Source organism: Stigmatopora nigra, chromosome 5 (genome assembly GCF_051989575.1).
Source record: "Stigmatopora nigra isolate UIUO_SnigA chromosome 5, RoL_Snig_1.1, whole genome shotgun sequence".
NCBI lineage: Eukaryota > Metazoa > Chordata > Actinopteri > Syngnathiformes > Syngnathidae > Stigmatopora > Stigmatopora nigra.
In genome coordinates this window covers 404,964-420,280 of record NC_135512.1, presented here as the reverse complement: position 1 = coordinate 420,280, position 15,317 = coordinate 404,964, and the positions used below count along the sequence as shown (strand labels likewise).

The 15,317-nt window shown below is 50.9% G+C and overlaps 2 protein-coding genes across 3 annotated transcripts; both read left to right on the top strand.

Annotated features, from left to right (window-relative positions):
- Nucleotides 1-37: 37 nt before the first annotated feature.
- On the top strand, nucleotides 38-7,411 carry kdm4aa (lysine (K)-specific demethylase 4A, genome duplicate a). 2 transcript variants are annotated; one of them, XM_077717495.1, is made up of 20 exons: nucleotides 38-178; nucleotides 252-427; nucleotides 713-827; nucleotides 957-1,150; nucleotides 1,259-1,308; nucleotides 1,403-1,644; nucleotides 1,712-1,908; nucleotides 1,964-2,100; nucleotides 2,200-2,555; nucleotides 2,906-2,999; nucleotides 3,060-3,244; nucleotides 3,581-3,785; nucleotides 3,863-3,939; nucleotides 4,413-4,468; nucleotides 4,543-4,651; nucleotides 4,729-4,917; nucleotides 5,247-5,417; nucleotides 5,497-5,616; nucleotides 5,833-5,925; nucleotides 6,041-7,411. In XM_077717495.1, exons 1-20 carry the CDS (start codon nucleotides 56-58, stop codon nucleotides 6,179-6,181), a joined length of 3,030 nt encoding a protein of 1,009 aa, XP_077573621.1. In that variant the 5' UTR covers nucleotides 38-55; the 3' UTR covers nucleotides 6,182-7,411. The 2 variants fall into 2 exon arrangements, with proteins under 2 accessions (XP_077573621.1, XP_077573620.1); XM_077717494.1 differs by having other exon boundaries at nucleotides 2,903-2,999.
- Nucleotides 7,412-7,733: 322 nt separating this feature from the next.
- On the top strand, nucleotides 7,734-14,688 carry polr1b (RNA polymerase I subunit B). The gene is made up of 15 exons (XM_077717725.1): nucleotides 7,734-7,980; nucleotides 8,420-8,587; nucleotides 8,754-8,900; nucleotides 8,989-9,121; nucleotides 9,180-9,316; nucleotides 9,384-9,607; nucleotides 10,034-10,205; nucleotides 10,284-10,455; nucleotides 10,610-11,025; nucleotides 11,290-11,460; nucleotides 11,539-11,695; nucleotides 11,784-11,980; nucleotides 12,052-12,302; nucleotides 12,750-13,257; nucleotides 13,353-14,688. The coding sequence occupies exons 1-15, from the start codon at nucleotides 7,804-7,806 to the stop codon at nucleotides 13,749-13,751; spliced, it is 3,429 nt and encodes a 1,142-aa protein (XP_077573851.1). The 5' UTR covers nucleotides 7,734-7,803; the 3' UTR covers nucleotides 13,752-14,688.
- The last annotated feature ends 629 nt before the right edge of the window (nucleotides 14,689-15,317 follow it).

The following is a 15,317-nucleotide window of genomic DNA, read 5'->3' as shown; positions in this document are numbered from 1 at the left end:
GCCTTAATTTTCCGACCAATTCCACCCTCAGGTTTGACAGCCCGGTGGCGCCAAGATGAGCGGCGACACTGCCTGCCGGATCATGACCTTCTCGCCGTCGGAGGAGGACTTCCGAGACTTCGGCCGCTACGTGGCCTACATGGAGTCTCGGGGAGCTCACCGAGCGGGGATGGCCAAGGTACGCCCCGCCCCGCCCCGCCCCACGGCCCCGCCCACACAGGACATGAAATCCCTCCTCCCCCCACCCACAGGTGATCCCGCCCAAAGGATGGCGTGCGCGGAAAACCTACGACGACTTGGACGATCTGGTCATTCCGGCTCCCATCCAGCAGGTGGTGACGGGTCAGTCGGGCCTCTTCACGCAGTACAACATTCAGAAGAAGCCCATGACCGTTAAAGAGTTCCGCCGGACCTCCGTCACGGACAAGTAAGCTGTCGCCGAGTCCAGTCAGTATTTTCTCGCATATACGCTGTATTTGTGGGTCAAAAAAAGTTTTTTTCTCGCAACTTTCCCTCCAAAGTAACTCATTTTTTTTCATTCTCTTTTTAAAACTATGAATATGGAGGTAAAAATGGTGAATCAGTCCATCAATTATACGAGAAAAATGGTCAAATTCTACCATTTTAAGGGCACAGCTTATATTTGGGGGAGAAAATTTGGTATACGAAGCGCATGCAGGTTTTAAAGATGGCGGCCTTTCTTCACCCCCAGATTCTGCCATCCGACTTACGTGGACTCTGACGAGCTGGAACGCAAGTTCTGGAAGAACCTGACCTTCAACCCGCCTCTCTACGGCGCCGACGTTAGTGGGAGCCTCTACGACCCGGTGGGTAGCCCACTCTTTATTTACCTTAGCCCACGTGTGTCAACAACGTTAAAGCAGTCCGCCAACCAACTCCAGTCTGACACCCCTGCCTTAGCCGCTAACCCATGTAGCCCCGATCCCACCCTGCAGGACGTGAGCGAGTGGAACATCGGGCACCTGAACACCATCTTGGACACGGTGGAGCACGAGAGCGGGGTGAAGATTAAAGGCGTCAACACGCCTTATCTCTACTTTGGCATGTGGAAGGCCGCCTTTGCCTGGCACACCGAGGACATGGACCTGTACAGCATCAACTACTTGCACTTCGGAGAGCCAAAATCATGGTACGGAAGGTGGGGGGCGGGCTTAGCCTGGTCCAATGGCGTCGGGCGTCAATGGAGTTGAATGTATTGCTATCAATGTGAGCGAAAAATGAATTCATCTCCGTCCAGGTACGCCGTCCCACCGGAACACGGCAGGAGACTTGAACGCCTGGCCAAGGGTACGCCCGTTTTTTTCCGTTTTCTCCATTTTCTCCGTCCTATGAGGAAGACTGGCACAACACGGTGGTAACGCCCAGCCGGGTTGCCGGGCAGGTTTCTTCCCCGGTAACGCTCAGAGCTGCGAGGCCTTCCTGCGCCACAAGATGACGCTGATCTCGCCGTCCATCCTGAAGAAATACGGCATCCCCTTCGAGAAGGTGACGCAGGAGGCGGGCCAGTTCGTGGTCACCTTCCCGTTCAGCTACCACGCCGGATTCAACCATGGTTTCAACTGCGCCGAGTCCACCAATTTCGCCACGCGCCGCTGGATCGACTACGGCAAGCAAGCCAAGCTGGTCGGTAGTTGATATTACCGTACCGAGTCTTGTTAGGCTTTTATTGATCCACATATTTTTGGTCCAGTGTTCGTGCCGACAAGACACGGTGAAGATTTCCATGGACGTGTTTGTACGCAAATTCCAGCCGGAACGCTACGAACTGTGGACGGCGGGAAAGGACAACGCCCCCATCGACCACTCGGAACCCACGCCGGAGGCTGCCGTCTTCCGTGGCGAGAGCCTGCCTCCGGAAGAGGGAGCGCCCGAGAGCCCCGCCTCCAGGTAAGCGCCGGCGACGTCAAACGACCACGCCCCAACCGACGCGTCCGTACCTCAGCCCGAAAGCTCGGACGGCCGTCAAACGACCGCCAGACGCGTCGTCGCTGGACGTCAAGGGCGAGTTGGCGGAAGAGGAGGTGGAGCCAAAGAAGGCCAAGATGGATTCTCCAGCCCGGGTGGAGCTTGAGACGCTAGGTAAGCCTTTTAGCTTAGCTACCAGTCAGTCTGTCTTTGTCAATGACCGTTTTTAAGAAATATAGTTGAACTTTCAAAAATACATTGTTTCCTCTTCAGATCAGACCGTCAATTCGGAGCAATCGCCGCCGCCGCTCAAAATAGAAGAAGTAGACGACAAAAAGCCCACGGCTTGCCCAAGAAAGGAAGCGGCCACAGACGGCGCCGCCGCCGCCGATCACGTGCCGGCCGCCGAGGACCCGGAACCCAGAGAAGGCGGCAAAGAGGAGGACCCAGATGACGAAAACCTGGGCCCGGTGGCGGCGGCGGTGGCGGCGCGTGCCGCCTTCCAGAGGACGCTGAGTCCCGCCGACGTCCTTCACGTGCACAGTTACGCCAAAGGAGAAGACGCCGCGCCCAGAGACCGAGACAAGGACGAAAGTGCCGGCGAGGACGTCCACCGAGACGCCGGAAAAGTGAGTCACCTCCAAAGTTTTTCCAAATTTATCACAAAAGAATATATAGGGTCACAAAATCTGAAAGTTATATTTAGCCACTACCAAATATGATTTTTTTTCATATCGAGAAGCTCTGATTTTAATATTTAATGTGCTTGTTAAGGCAGGTATAGTAAAAAGTATATCATGAAATTAATAGACACCAGATACCATTAAAAGTACTGTCCCAAAATGGCGTCTTGTCGCCTGTCACGACTGCTCTTTAAAGCGCCTCAATCGTGGTTTTAACACTCCCGGAAGCGTTTTCTTCCCCCCATTTTGTCGTAATCGCGGCGGCCCGAGGTGAAAGCTGCTCTCTTGTCCAGCAGGGGCCCGAGGACGCGCTGGGGGCGTCGGAGCAGAGCCGACTGGGCCGGCTGCCCGGACACCACCCGCTCATCAAGGACGGCGTCAGCGACGAAGGTACGCCGCCCGCCGTCTTTTTCCGGCCTCGATCCGACGTTGGTCTTTTTTGCCGGACAGAGACCCCGGAGGAAGGGTCGCCCGTCAAGGAGGGCGGTCCCGAGGGAGAGGGCTGGGCCAAAGCCCTGGCCCACCTGTGGCAGAGCCGGCCCCCCAACATCAAGCGGGAGCGCGAGTACAACCAGCGGGCCGGCGCCAAGCCGCCCTACTGCTCCATATGCTCGCTCTTCCTGGCCTATCAGCAGGTAACGCCGCTCCCGTCAGGCGTCCGATCCATTGGCCCGTTCTTTTTTGGGGCGGTGTCGGAGATGAGCGGGAAGGAATGTTGCAGTGTCAGTAGATTTGTTGGCCAGGTTTTTTTTTTAGGAATAGAAGATGGTTTTAACATTTTTATTTTAGGAAAGATTTATAGCTTTGGTTTTGATTTTCAAAATAAAATGAAAAATAGTTTAAAAGGTCATTATAAAACATGTCCAATTTTAAAGAAACCATCAGAATTGAGTTTCTCTACAGTTACTTTCATCTTACAAATGCTCTTTCTTTCTTCTTCTTCTTCCCTTTTTCCCGTCCGCGGCGAGCAGACGGAGAGCGCTAGCGCCGCCGACGCCCCAGTGGCAGCGGCGGGCGGGCGCATGCGCAGCAAGCCGCTCATCCCGGAGACGTGCTTCTCTACCACTACCGAGGAAGACTCGGAGTGCGAGGAGGCCCCGCCCACGCCGCACCTGGAGGAGGACGGGACCAGCCTGCTGGTCAGCTGCTCGCAGTGCGCCGTCCGCGTCCATGCCAGTCAGTCGCCGCGCTCCGTCCGTCCGTTCGTCCGTCCGTCCGTTCGTCCCACTCACGTTCACTTAATTTTGTCTCAGGCTGTTACGGTGTGGATCCCGCCGCCGTTAGCAAGGACTGGAAGTGCGCCCGTTGCAAAGCCAACGCCTTGATGGAGGTCAGACACTTACCTGATATTTCTTAGCATTAGATGACCAAGGTGGCCGTGGGTGGAGGGGTCAGTGCCTCACAGTTTTGGGGTCGAGGGTTCCATTCCCAGGTGGGGAGCTTGTATGTTAGCACGCTAAGCTAATCGATCGCTCTCAATCGGGGCTCGGGAGCCTTTTGGACAGATAGAGCCGTAAACAATTCATATTTTTGGGTGAGGGGTTAGTGCCTCACAGTTCTGGGTTAGCAGAGAGCCATATGCACCCAACAAAAGAGCCACATTTGGCTCCCGAGCCATGGGTTTCCCTGCTCTAAATTGTCCCTAGCTATTAATGACTGATTATTATTTTCCTTATACCCTGTCTTTGGTTGGCCACTCATTGAGGGGTCCCCCGTCTGGTGCTCAAAGTAGGCTCTGGCACCCCCTACGACCCTTGAATGTTTATGCTGACCCCAGAATGGTTTGTTTTCTTCTTGTTTCAGAACTGCTGCTTGTGCTGCCTACGCGGCGGCGCCCTGCAGAGGGCCAACAACAACAAGTAAGTGGCCCCGCCCCTCTCGGTCGCCCCGCCCCTCCTTGGGCTGACCTCTCCACGTGTGGCCGTCCCGGCAGGTGGGTTCACGTGCTGTGCGCCGTGGCCGTCCTGGAGGCTCGCTTCGTCAACGTGGCCGACAGGAGGCCCGTGGATCTGAGCGGCATCCCTTTGCAGAGATTCAAACTGGTATAAGCTCCGCCCCCCTCCGCCCCCCAAAACGCCAACGCCGTGGGAAAGAGGCTAAAATTGTGCTGCCTTTGCAGAAGTGCTACTACTGCAAAAAGCGCATGAAGAAGGCTTCGGGGTGCTGTGTGCAGTGCTCGCACGGGCGCTGTCCCACCGCCTATCACCCCACCTGCGCGCAGGCCGCCGGCGTGCTGATGCAGCCCGACGATTGGCCCTTCGTGGTGCACGTGACCTGTTGTCGACACAAAGGACCCGCCCAGATTGAGGTGAGCTCAAGTCACCTGTTGCCGGGTAACTCCATATCGAAAGCAAATTCATCGTCCAAAATTCCCAGAAAAGACGTCTGGACAATATAACAACAATGTAATATTGGCTTGAATGCACATAAGACTCGCTATACTCTTCTTCACCAGCAGGCAAAGTAGGATTTAGTACTATTTATTGGTTATTTTCTGTTTTGCAGTAAGACAACATTCATTACTGGATGAATCACTGACTTGGATGTGATATTGACCCTGATAATGTCTCAGAAATATGTTAACTTTACGATTGGTTGTCTTTTTTCCCCCGGTGCACCGTGATTGGCCGTTGTCAGCGCAACAAGGCGGCCATGCAAGAACTGACGGTGGGCCAGAAAGTCATCTGCAAGCACAAGAACGGTCGCTATTACCAGTGCGACGTGGTGCAGCTGTCCAAGGAGACCTTCTACGAGGTCAACTTTGACGACGGCTCCTTCAGCGACAACCTCTTCCCCGAGGATATTGTGGTGGGTGGGCGCGCCTCCCTCCGCCGCCTCCACCTCCGGGGGGCGCACACGCAAAAAGACTGATCTTCTCGCCCGCCAGAACCGTGACTGCGCCCAGCTGGGCCCGCCCCCGCCTGGCGAAGCCGTGCAGGTGCGCTGGACGGACGGATTGGTCTACGGCGCCAAGTTTGTGGCGTCCCGCGTGGTTCAGATGTACCTGGTGAGGAAACGCAATCACTGAATACACTTTTTCAAAAGTCAATGATGACTGCTGATTTTCTGTTTTAGGATCAAATTCAAATGAAGAATATAGATGTATATTACTTTTCCCGACTTTCCCCGCACTCGTGATTGACTTTTTCGGGCCCCACAAAATGCTGCCGCCACTTTGACACCCGCGCACTAATTTGTCCGTTTTGAACTTCGGCGAGCACAGGTGGAGTTTGAAGACGGCTCGCAGCTGACCACCAAACGGGACGACGTCTACTCGCTGGACGAGGAACTGCCCAAGCGGGTCAAATCCAGACTGGTGAGAATGGGGCAAAAAAAGTAGCAAAAAAATACATTTAAAAATATTTTTAAAAATCTAAGCTAAAGCTACTGTTATACAGATGACATGATGACTGATTTGTAACTCCTTGCAGTCTAAAGCGTCGGACATGCGCTTCGACGGCATCTTCGAGGGCAAAGAGATCATCCGGGAGTCCAAGAGGCAGCGGGTCATCAACTCGCGTTACCGTGGCGACTACATCGAACCTGTCATCTACAGGGCCATCATGGAGTAGACTGGTGCACTCTTTTTTTTTTTTTTTTAACTCCCTCCACGAGGAGGTAAGGGCAGTACTTTGATTCTCCTCCAGGGCGGCGCTCTTTCCTCTCGTACACCTGTTCCTGAAGGGTGAAAAAGAAATAGCGCTGAGAACAAAATCATAAACATTGAGGGTTACATTGAAAATTACAACTAAAAATAAGTAGGAAAAGATGATTAAAAATAGAGATTTATTTTATAATGTAAATAAAATTCATGTTTATTTTATTTTTGCCCAAATTATTTTGTAATTTGTTTGTTTTTATACATTTTCTACATACTATTTTCTTTTCATCTATTTTTATCTGGGAAATTTATGTCTAAAAATATTACTATTTATTTTGAAATAGGAATTTGGTTACTCTTTTTCAGCTTTTTTTTAAAAAGTTAAAATTTAATTTTAGAAATTGTCCCTTTATTTTCAACATTGTCTTCTATTTGTTTTCTATTTTTGCAGTTAAGATTTTCTCATTTTTAGTTGTAGTTTTCAATTTGATATAACAAAAAACATTTTGTATATTTTTTTGCGTGTGCTTCTGTGCTAATGCTAGCTTTTAAAGTAGATTCGCGAAATTACATATTGTCATTGAGGGGTTAAACCAAAACATTTAATGGACGACACATCTCAATTATATATCTATTTTACTATTATTTTTATATTTTATATGAATAGATAAAATTATACCTTGTTCAACTGTTTATAAAAACAAAAGTACAATGAATGAAAACATGTTTTTTGATATCAATAGCTGTCCAAAAATCCATCCAATATTATGATTTTATTCATTAATTTGTTACCTTTGCTTCTCATTGCAACATGTCTCTACAAAAACATTTATATTCGCTAAAAAAACATAGTAATAATATATATAAGTTTTAAAAAATGCCAAGCTACGTGATTTACACGCTTGGCGAGATAGTGCTAACGTTAACTTATCCTTTTAAATCCCTTTTTTTTTCTACCAGATTTTTCTAAAAAAAAATTGCCATTTTTAATGTCTTCCCCTTCAATTTTCTAATTTAACTTTTAGCGGTGCGGCTTGTCTAGTTTATAGCAAGCGTGAGAAAAATATTCCTCATAAAAAATGATTTTTAAAAAGTCTGTTTTTGAAAAAATGTTCTTTGTATGTGTTTTGTGTAAATGTGCACTTCAGATATTCAAGTTTTTACAAAGGATTTGTTTCAAAAATAAAATATGATTACTAAACTTTGTATATTTTTTTTTTACCAACAGATGTGGATTTGTCTGCCATTGACTTTACTAGACGTCCAATCCATTTAAAGTGGACATCAATAATAATATCTTTCGTTAGCCAGCCTTCAACTTCCGGAGGTGGAACCAAAAGTTGGATGGCAGGAAAAAGTAACAGTCGACACTTATGCTAACGGAAAACGCGTATCTTTAAAATGGACCCCGGTGTAGCATAAATTAATATCAACGAATATTTTCTTATTTAATATATTTTTATTCGTTACGTTTTCTAATTATGGATTGGTGAACAATACTATTAAACCTTAAGGGTTTTCCGGCGCTTTCGGAATCGTCACTTCCGGGAAGAGCTGAGCTAGTCTTGGCAGAAACACGTGTGGTAAACAAGCATGGACGACTCGGACGAATGGAACGATGTCCCTAAAAACCCCAGTTTGAAGAACTTGACGGACGGAGGCTTTGGCGTCCTCAAAGACAAACAATGCGAAGCCGTGCAGGATTTAGTCCGAGCTCACATTGAGTCTTTTGACCAGGCCTTCGATGAAGGACTCACCCGTGTCGTGCAGGTACGCCACAACCTCCACAAAACTTCCTTCGAGAAGCTGTCAAAGTCGTCGAATTCGATTAAAGTTAATATTTAAATGATAGCAGATTATGTGTTGTTGTAGAGCTTCGAATTCAAGCTAGTCGGGGTTGTATGGTACGGTTATTTTGGTTAAGAGGCACTTTTTTTTCTCTTGGTTTATTATTTAATGGTGGATTGGAAAAGCTCATAATGACGCAGGTGAATTACCTTCAAATTAAATTTCGGGAATTTGTGGGGGTGGTACTTTTTCATCCTCAAAATGACCAAAATTGACAATATACCCCTGTCCAGAATATTAAGGTTTATTAAGTCAAAAAGGGAGCAAGGGGGGAAAAAAGGTTATTTTTTGCGACATTTGACCTCTCCAGCTGCCATTTTTCTTCAATTTCACTGACGTTTTGTTAACAACGTCCTTCCAGGCCATTCCGCCGCTGGAGTTCATGTCAAAAGACGTCCGCATCACCTTGGCTTTCGTGGACGTGTCCATCTTCCCACCGGCCGTCACCAAGGGCAACGTGTGTCGAGAAACCCGGGTCTTTCCGGCTGAGTGTCGCAGCCGCAGGTGCACTTATAGGGGGCGAGTTGTGGTGAGTAAGCCGTCTTTTTAAATAAGTTATTCACTTTTTTCCATCTTCCATTCCCTCATTCTCCCATTAATTCAAATGATGTGTTTTGGGTGGAAATAAAGAAACAATAAGTGCCGACACAATGTCATTGTATATCAATTTTGATGATTTTTTTGGGGGGGCGCAGGCAGATGTGAGCTGGTCGGTGAACGGCGTCCCCAAGGGAATCATCAAGCAGTTACTGGGCCAAGTTCCCATCATGGTCAAGTCCAAGTGGTGCAACCTGCGTGGCATGAAGCCACGGGAACTGGTGGAGCACCACGAGGAAGCCGAGGTAACGCCACAAAATGGACATCTATCTATACGTACAACATCTTTTTCCATCACTTCTATTGAAATCAACCTCTGGGGTCATTTTCCAGGAAATGGGCGGCTACTTTATCGTGAACGGAATGGAGAAGGTGATCCGCATGCTGGTCATGCCTCGGAGGAACTACCCCGTGGCCATGACGCGACCCAAGTGGAAGAGCAGGGGGACGGGATACACGCAGTATGGTAAGAGCAAAAACCCCGCCCGCCAATCTATCCTGGCGCTCAATGCCGCCCCCTGCAGGCATCTCCATGCGCTGCGTCAAAGAAGAACACTCGGCGGTCAACATGAACCTTCACTACCTGGAAAACGGAACTGTCATGCTCAACTTCATCTACCTCAAAGAACTTTTTTTCCTCCCTCTGGGTTTTGTGCTCAAGGTAGGTTAAGCCCCGCCCCCTACCATAGAGGCGGCCCTGAAGCCACGCCTCTCATTCCCCCCCCCAGGCCCTGGTGGATCTCAGCGACTTTGAGATCTTCTCCGAGATGATCAAAGGGGTGGAGGACAACTCGTTTTACCGCAGCTGTGCGTGCGCCATGCTGCGGGTGGTGTCGGAGCTGGGCTGTACGTCCAGACTGGCCGTCCTGCGCTACCTGGGACAGCGATTCCGGGTTAAGCTGCACCAGCCCGACTGGTACAGCGACCAACAGTGCGGGGAGTTTTTGTTCAGGTGCTTCATGGTTTGGCTTTTTTTAACTAAGTATTTTTTGACGCATCGATTTGGGTGACGCTCTTTCTTGGGCTCATATATTCAGTTTAATGGGAGAATGATTACATTACTGTTTGGGTGGTGAGCTTGGTTAATTGTTCTTTTGCACCACCTGGCGGCCAAAGTTGGTGATGCCAGGAAATAAAACTAGTAATACCTTTTACACAGTGGTCGTGCATAAAGTGTCTCAAGTGTTTTTCATAGTCAACAATCTTTTTTTTTAAGTATATCAAATTCCTTGATTTAATTTGGTCATTGTCTGAATTAAAGAAGAACAATTGATCAAATGACGGTGACTGGCCTTTGAAAATGACCCATTGTTAGAGCACTCTTTTATTTATATACATATATACATATCTATTTTTTTTTTTTTGTTGTACATTTCAGCGAATGCATCTGCATCCACCTCCAGACGGGCCTGGACAAATTCCGCCTGCTGTGCTTGATGACGCGCAAGCTTTTCGCCCTCTCCAAGCAGGAGACCCTGGAGGAGAACCCCGACGGCATCTCGTGCCAGGAGATCCTTACGCCGGGGCAGCTCTACCTCATGTTCCTCAAGGTCAGTCAGTGGCCAGGCCAGGCCAACAATAGATTTTGCAGAAAATGTCATTTTTTTTCCTTTTCCCGACTGCGGCAGGAGCGGATGTCGGCGTGGCTGACGTCCGTCCAGTTGGCCTTTGAGAAGCGGGGGAGCAAAGTGATGGGCGGCTGGGTGCCCGAGAACGTGGTCAAGATGTTCAACAAGGGAACCGAACTCACCAAGCCTTTTGAATATCTGCTGGCCACCGGCAACCTCAGCACCAAGACGGGTGAGCGCAGTCCAAGAAGAGGGGATTTATCCATTTATTCTGAAAAAATCCAAATATAATATCTAAAATGTTCTGAAGCCAAAGCACTTTTTTAAATTTATTTTTTTAAACGTAATGACGTCCATCCAACCTAGCCACGTTTTGTCCCGGTCAGGAATGGGCCTGGTCCAGAACACGGGCCTCTGCGTGCTGGCCGACAAGCTGAACTTCATCCGCTACCTGTCGCACTTCCGCTGCGTCCACCGGGGGGCCTCGTTCGCCAAGATGCGCACCACCTCGGTGCGCAAGCTGCTGCCCGAGTCCTGGGGCTTCCTGTGCCCCGTGCACACGCCCGACGGCGAGCCCTGCGGCCTCATGAACCACATGACGGCCAGCTGCCGCGTGGTCACCGACTGGCCGCCCGCCGTCGGCCTCCCCGCCGTCCTCTGCTCGTTGGGCGTGGCGCCGGCCGACGCCGTCCCCGCCCGGGCCTTCTCCGAGTGCTACCCGGTCCTCCTGGACGGCGCCCTGGTGGGGTGGGTGGAGGCCGAGTTGGCGCCGGGGGTGGCCCACGCCCTCCGTAGATTCAAGGTGAACCCCGTCGTCGATTGACGTCCGATGCGTTTGTAGTCCGATGCGTTTGTAGTCTGATACGTTTGTAGTCCGATACATTTGTAGTCCTGAAATGAACCAGAAGTCAGATGTTAATGCCATCCGATGAAATGAAGTTCCCTTCATAATCAACAGGTGGTTTGAAAATGCCCCCAAATGATTAGCAAGTGGCCCCTTTAACTATCCCCCAAATGACGTGTATATGCTCCAAAATCAAAGAAATGAGCCCCAAAATGTGTTCAGGTCCTGGGACAGAGGAAGGTCCCCCAATGGACGGAGATCGTGCTGGTCCCCAAGACGGGCAAAGCCAGCCTCTACCCGGGCTTGTTCCTCTTCACCACGCCCTGCCGGATGATGCGCCCCGTGCGCAACTTGGACCTGGGCCGCCGGGAGTACATCGGGACCTTTGAGCAGGTAGGAAAGGGGGAGAGGGGCTTCCCACCGTCCCCTACCGCGTCCCTCTTCTTATAAAAAAAATGTCTTTGTTCGCAGCTGTACGTGGACGTGGCGGTGACGGCCGGCGAGGTGCGAGAGGGCGTGACGGCCCACCAGGAATTGTTCCCGCACAGCATGCTCAGCGTGGTGGCCAACTTCATCCCTTACTCGGACCACAACCAGAGTCCCAGGAACATGTACCAGTGCCAGATGGGTGGGTGGGTTAGGGTTGACCCTAACGGGCCCCTCCCCCTTTGAGGCCAAGCTCACCAATGGTCCCCCCCCCCCCCCCATCACCGTAGGCAAACAGACCATGGGCTTCCCCCTCCACGCCTTCCCGGATCGCTCGGACAACAAGCTGTACCGACTGACCACCCCGCAGAGCCCCCTGGTGCGCCCCGCCATGTACGACCGCTACCAGCTGGACAACTACCCCAGCGGCACCAACGCCGTGGTGGCCGTCATCTCCTACACGGGCTACGACATGGAGGACGCCATGGTGAGTGAGCGGCGTGTTTACCGGCTCCACCACCCCCCCCCCACCCGGGCTCACGTCCCGGGCTTTACCAGATCGTCAACAAGTCGTCGTGGGAACGGGGCTTCGCCGACGGCTCCATCTACAAGACGGAGATGTTGGACCTGAGCCAGAAGGCCCGGGGTCAGGAGGGCGTGGTTTTCGGGACCAAGCCGGGAGACCCCAAGGTGGACGGGAGGCTGGACGCCGACGGACTGCCGCCCGTGGGCTCCACGCTCCGCCAGGGCGATCCGTACTACTCCTACGTGGACCTGAACACGGGACAGTCTTACGTCAGCTTCTACAAGTGAGTACTTCATTCTTTTGGGTTTTTTTAATGTTTTCTTTTTCAAACGTATTGTTTTACCCACGTGATGTCGTCCTTGTTTTTATTTTAAGCTTGTGTTGACGTTACCTCGGGGCGGCCATGTTGGTAAGGGCAACAAAAGTTGTTTTTTTTAGAACTCGATTTGATTATGACCAATGTCACCTTGGGGCGGCCATATTGGTCGAGGCGATGGAAAGTTAATTTAAAAAAAAAAAGTAATTTAAAGCTTGACTTAATGACGACATTAATGCAAAGTGGCCTTGGGGTGGCCATGTTGGTAGGGGCAACAGTAGGATTTGTCTTTCCTTTTTAAGCTTGTTTTAATGACGACGTCAACACAATGTCGCCTCAGGGCAGCCATGTTGGTAGGGTCAATGGAAGTTTTTTAATTTTTTTGGTTGATCGATCTGTCCCCCCCCACCCAAGGAGCAACGAAGAGTGCGTGGTGGACAACGTGAAAATGTGCGGCAACGACGGCGGCACGGGCACCTTCAAGCGGGCCAGCGTGACGGTGCGGGTGTCGCGCAGGCCCACCATCGGCGACAAGTTTGCCAGCCGCCACGGGCAGAAGGGCATCCTGAGCCGCCTGTGGCCGGCCGAGGACATGCCCTTCGCCGAGAGCGGCCTGAGCCCGGACATCCTGTTCAACCCGCACGGCTTCCCCTCGCGCATGACCATCGGCATGCTGATCGAGAGCATGGCGGGCAAGTCGGCGGCGCTGCACGGCCTGGGCCACGACGCCACGCCCTTCGCCTTCTCCGAGGAGCGCTCGGCGCTGGACTACTTTGGCCGGGCGCTGCGCTCGGCCGGCTACAACTACTACGGCACCGAGCGACTCTACAGCGGCACCAGCGGCCTGGAGCTGGAGGCCGACATCTTTGTGGGCCTGGTCTACTACCAGCGCCTGCGTCACATGGTCTCCGACAAGTTTCAGGTACCGACCCCACGTCGCTCCTCTTTTTTGTCTTTTTTTAATATCGCGGAATCTCACGCGGGCCCGCCATCTCTTTCTTTCCTCCCGGTCTTCAGGTCCGCACCACGGGCGCCCGCGACAAGGCCACCAACCAACCGGTGGGCGGGCGTAACATCCAGGGCGGCATCCGCTTTGGCGAGATGGAGCGCGACGCCCTGCTGGCCCACGGCTCCTCCTTCCTGCTTCACGACCGCCTGTTCAACTGCTCCGACCGCTCGGTGGCGCTGGTGTGCCTGGACTGCGGCAGCCTGCTTTCCCCGCTGCTAGAGCGCCCCGCGGCGGCGGCGGCAACCACGGGAGGGGCGGGGCAACCGCCGGCACGCCACCGTCGCACCGTGTGCGCCCTGTGCGGAAAGAGCGACTCGGTGGACACTCTGGCCGTCCCCTACGTCTTCCGCTACTTTGTGGCCGAGTTGGCCGCCATGAACATCAAGGTCAAGTTGGACGTCAAGTGATGCCCGCCCGCCACCAAATTGTTTGAAGACGACGCCCACTGCGGTGAAGTAAGATGGAACATGTTGTTTTTGGTTTTTTTTTTTTTGTCCTTTCGTATTCCCAAACAGCTCACAAAAGTCTCAGGGGGGCGCTGGAGCCTATCTCGGCTAACAACAAGCACCAATGGACAGCCAATCAGAGGGCAGAAAGACACAAAACGGCTTCCAAGATAGGTACCCCTACTTAATAGACTTCCTGGATACTTGCTATTGACCCATTCACACCAAATGTTTCAGAAATATGTGATGATTGACGGCACTATTTACCCCCCACCCACTGACCATTTTTAAAAGAACACCCCCCACCCCTTTTTAAATTAGTCCTGTTTTCCAATCAGGAAGGAAGAGCTGCCACTTTACAGAACGTATTATGGTATGGATTTATGAGTCCCGGGACTTTATGGAATGCTATTCCAATGATGGGTCACAGGTGGCGCTCACCAGGAATTACCACAATGACAGATGCGTCAAAATGTGGCAGGTGTCTGTGGGTATACGTACTTTTAAAAGAAGGTCCTTGACCTCGGGCGAGCGGACACCGAGGCTCTGTTTGTTTTGTCTTGCTTGGCTTTGTCCCGGGCCACTCCCACAGATGGGAATCATGGGAATCCGATTGGATTTTGTGGACAATGGGAGTGGCCAATCAACGTCGGGTGAAGAAAAAAAACAATGGCAAGGAAGGAGTTAAGTTTTATTTTCCACTTATTAGAAATCCAAGTTACCAAAATAGGAACAGTACATTATTTTCAATTTTTGTCACTTGTTGTTTATTTGCTTTCAGTTATCAATGAATAAAGTATTTTTTAATTCAAAAACTCGGTCAAAGACGCAAACTTCAGAAGGACCAGGGATCAAACCCTCGACCTCAGAACTGCGAGACCGACACATTATCCATTTATCCACCTGGCCGTCCTTTTATTTTTTATTTAATTAACTTTTTAATTTTAAAATACTTAGACTTTCAAAAAAATGAATTGGATATTTGACGTTTAAAGCCTTCAATCACAAAAATGACCTGAAGTACAATCAATAGAGCAGGGGTGGCCAACCCGCGGCTCGCGAGCCGCATGCGGCTCTTTGCCCGGTTTCATGCGGCTCTTATGTCCATATCAAAGTTTGTATTTGTGTTTTATTTTTATTTGCGTGTGCGCTTCGCTTGAGTTCAATACGGTATTTTCGTCCAATGCGCATGTGCTTGGGATGAAAATACCTCAAAGTTTCCCAGCAGGAGCAAAGTCATTTGACTAAACGTTTTTAACAGAGTGGGAGAGCTCCCGTGAACCAGAAGCGACAATGAACGGCGTCGCGCACACAAAAAGTATCCCAAAGATCGAGCGTCGGCTGAAAAAGCCACACCCCCTGCGAGGCAGTCCAAGGCGAGAGTGCTCAGCCGGGAGCAGCCAATAGGAGAGCGAGGTGTACACCCACGTGGTGGGCGCGCTAGTTAAAAGCCATTCATAATAAATGACAGCTCACAAGGAGCGAATGTTGCGCAAAAATAGGCTCTGATTTTATGACAGAAGTCCC

Bases quoted from the DNA above. Each gene is read 5' to 3' on its own strand.
- kdm4aa (XM_077717494.1), top strand. From the start codon at position 56: ATGAGCGGCGACACTGCCTGCCGGATCATGACCTTCTCGCCGTCGGAG. The intron at 1,151-1,258 runs GTACGGAAGGTG...ATCTCCGTCCAG, and splicing joins TTCGGAGAGCCAAAATCATG to GTACGCCGTCCCACCGGAAC. The intron at 5,926-6,040 runs GTGAGAATGGGG...AACTCCTTGCAG, and splicing joins AGCGGGTCAAATCCAGACTG to TCTAAAGCGTCGGACATGCG.
- polr1b (XM_077717725.1), top strand. From the start codon at position 7,804: ATGGACGACTCGGACGAATGGAACGATGTCCCTAAAAACCCCAGTTTG. The intron at 9,122-9,179 runs GTAAGAGCAAAA...CGCCCCCTGCAG, and splicing joins GACGGGATACACGCAGTATG to GCATCTCCATGCGCTGCGTC. The intron at 11,026-11,289 runs GTGAACCCCGTC...AAATGTGTTCAG, and splicing joins ACGCCCTCCGTAGATTCAAG to GTCCTGGGACAGAGGAAGGT.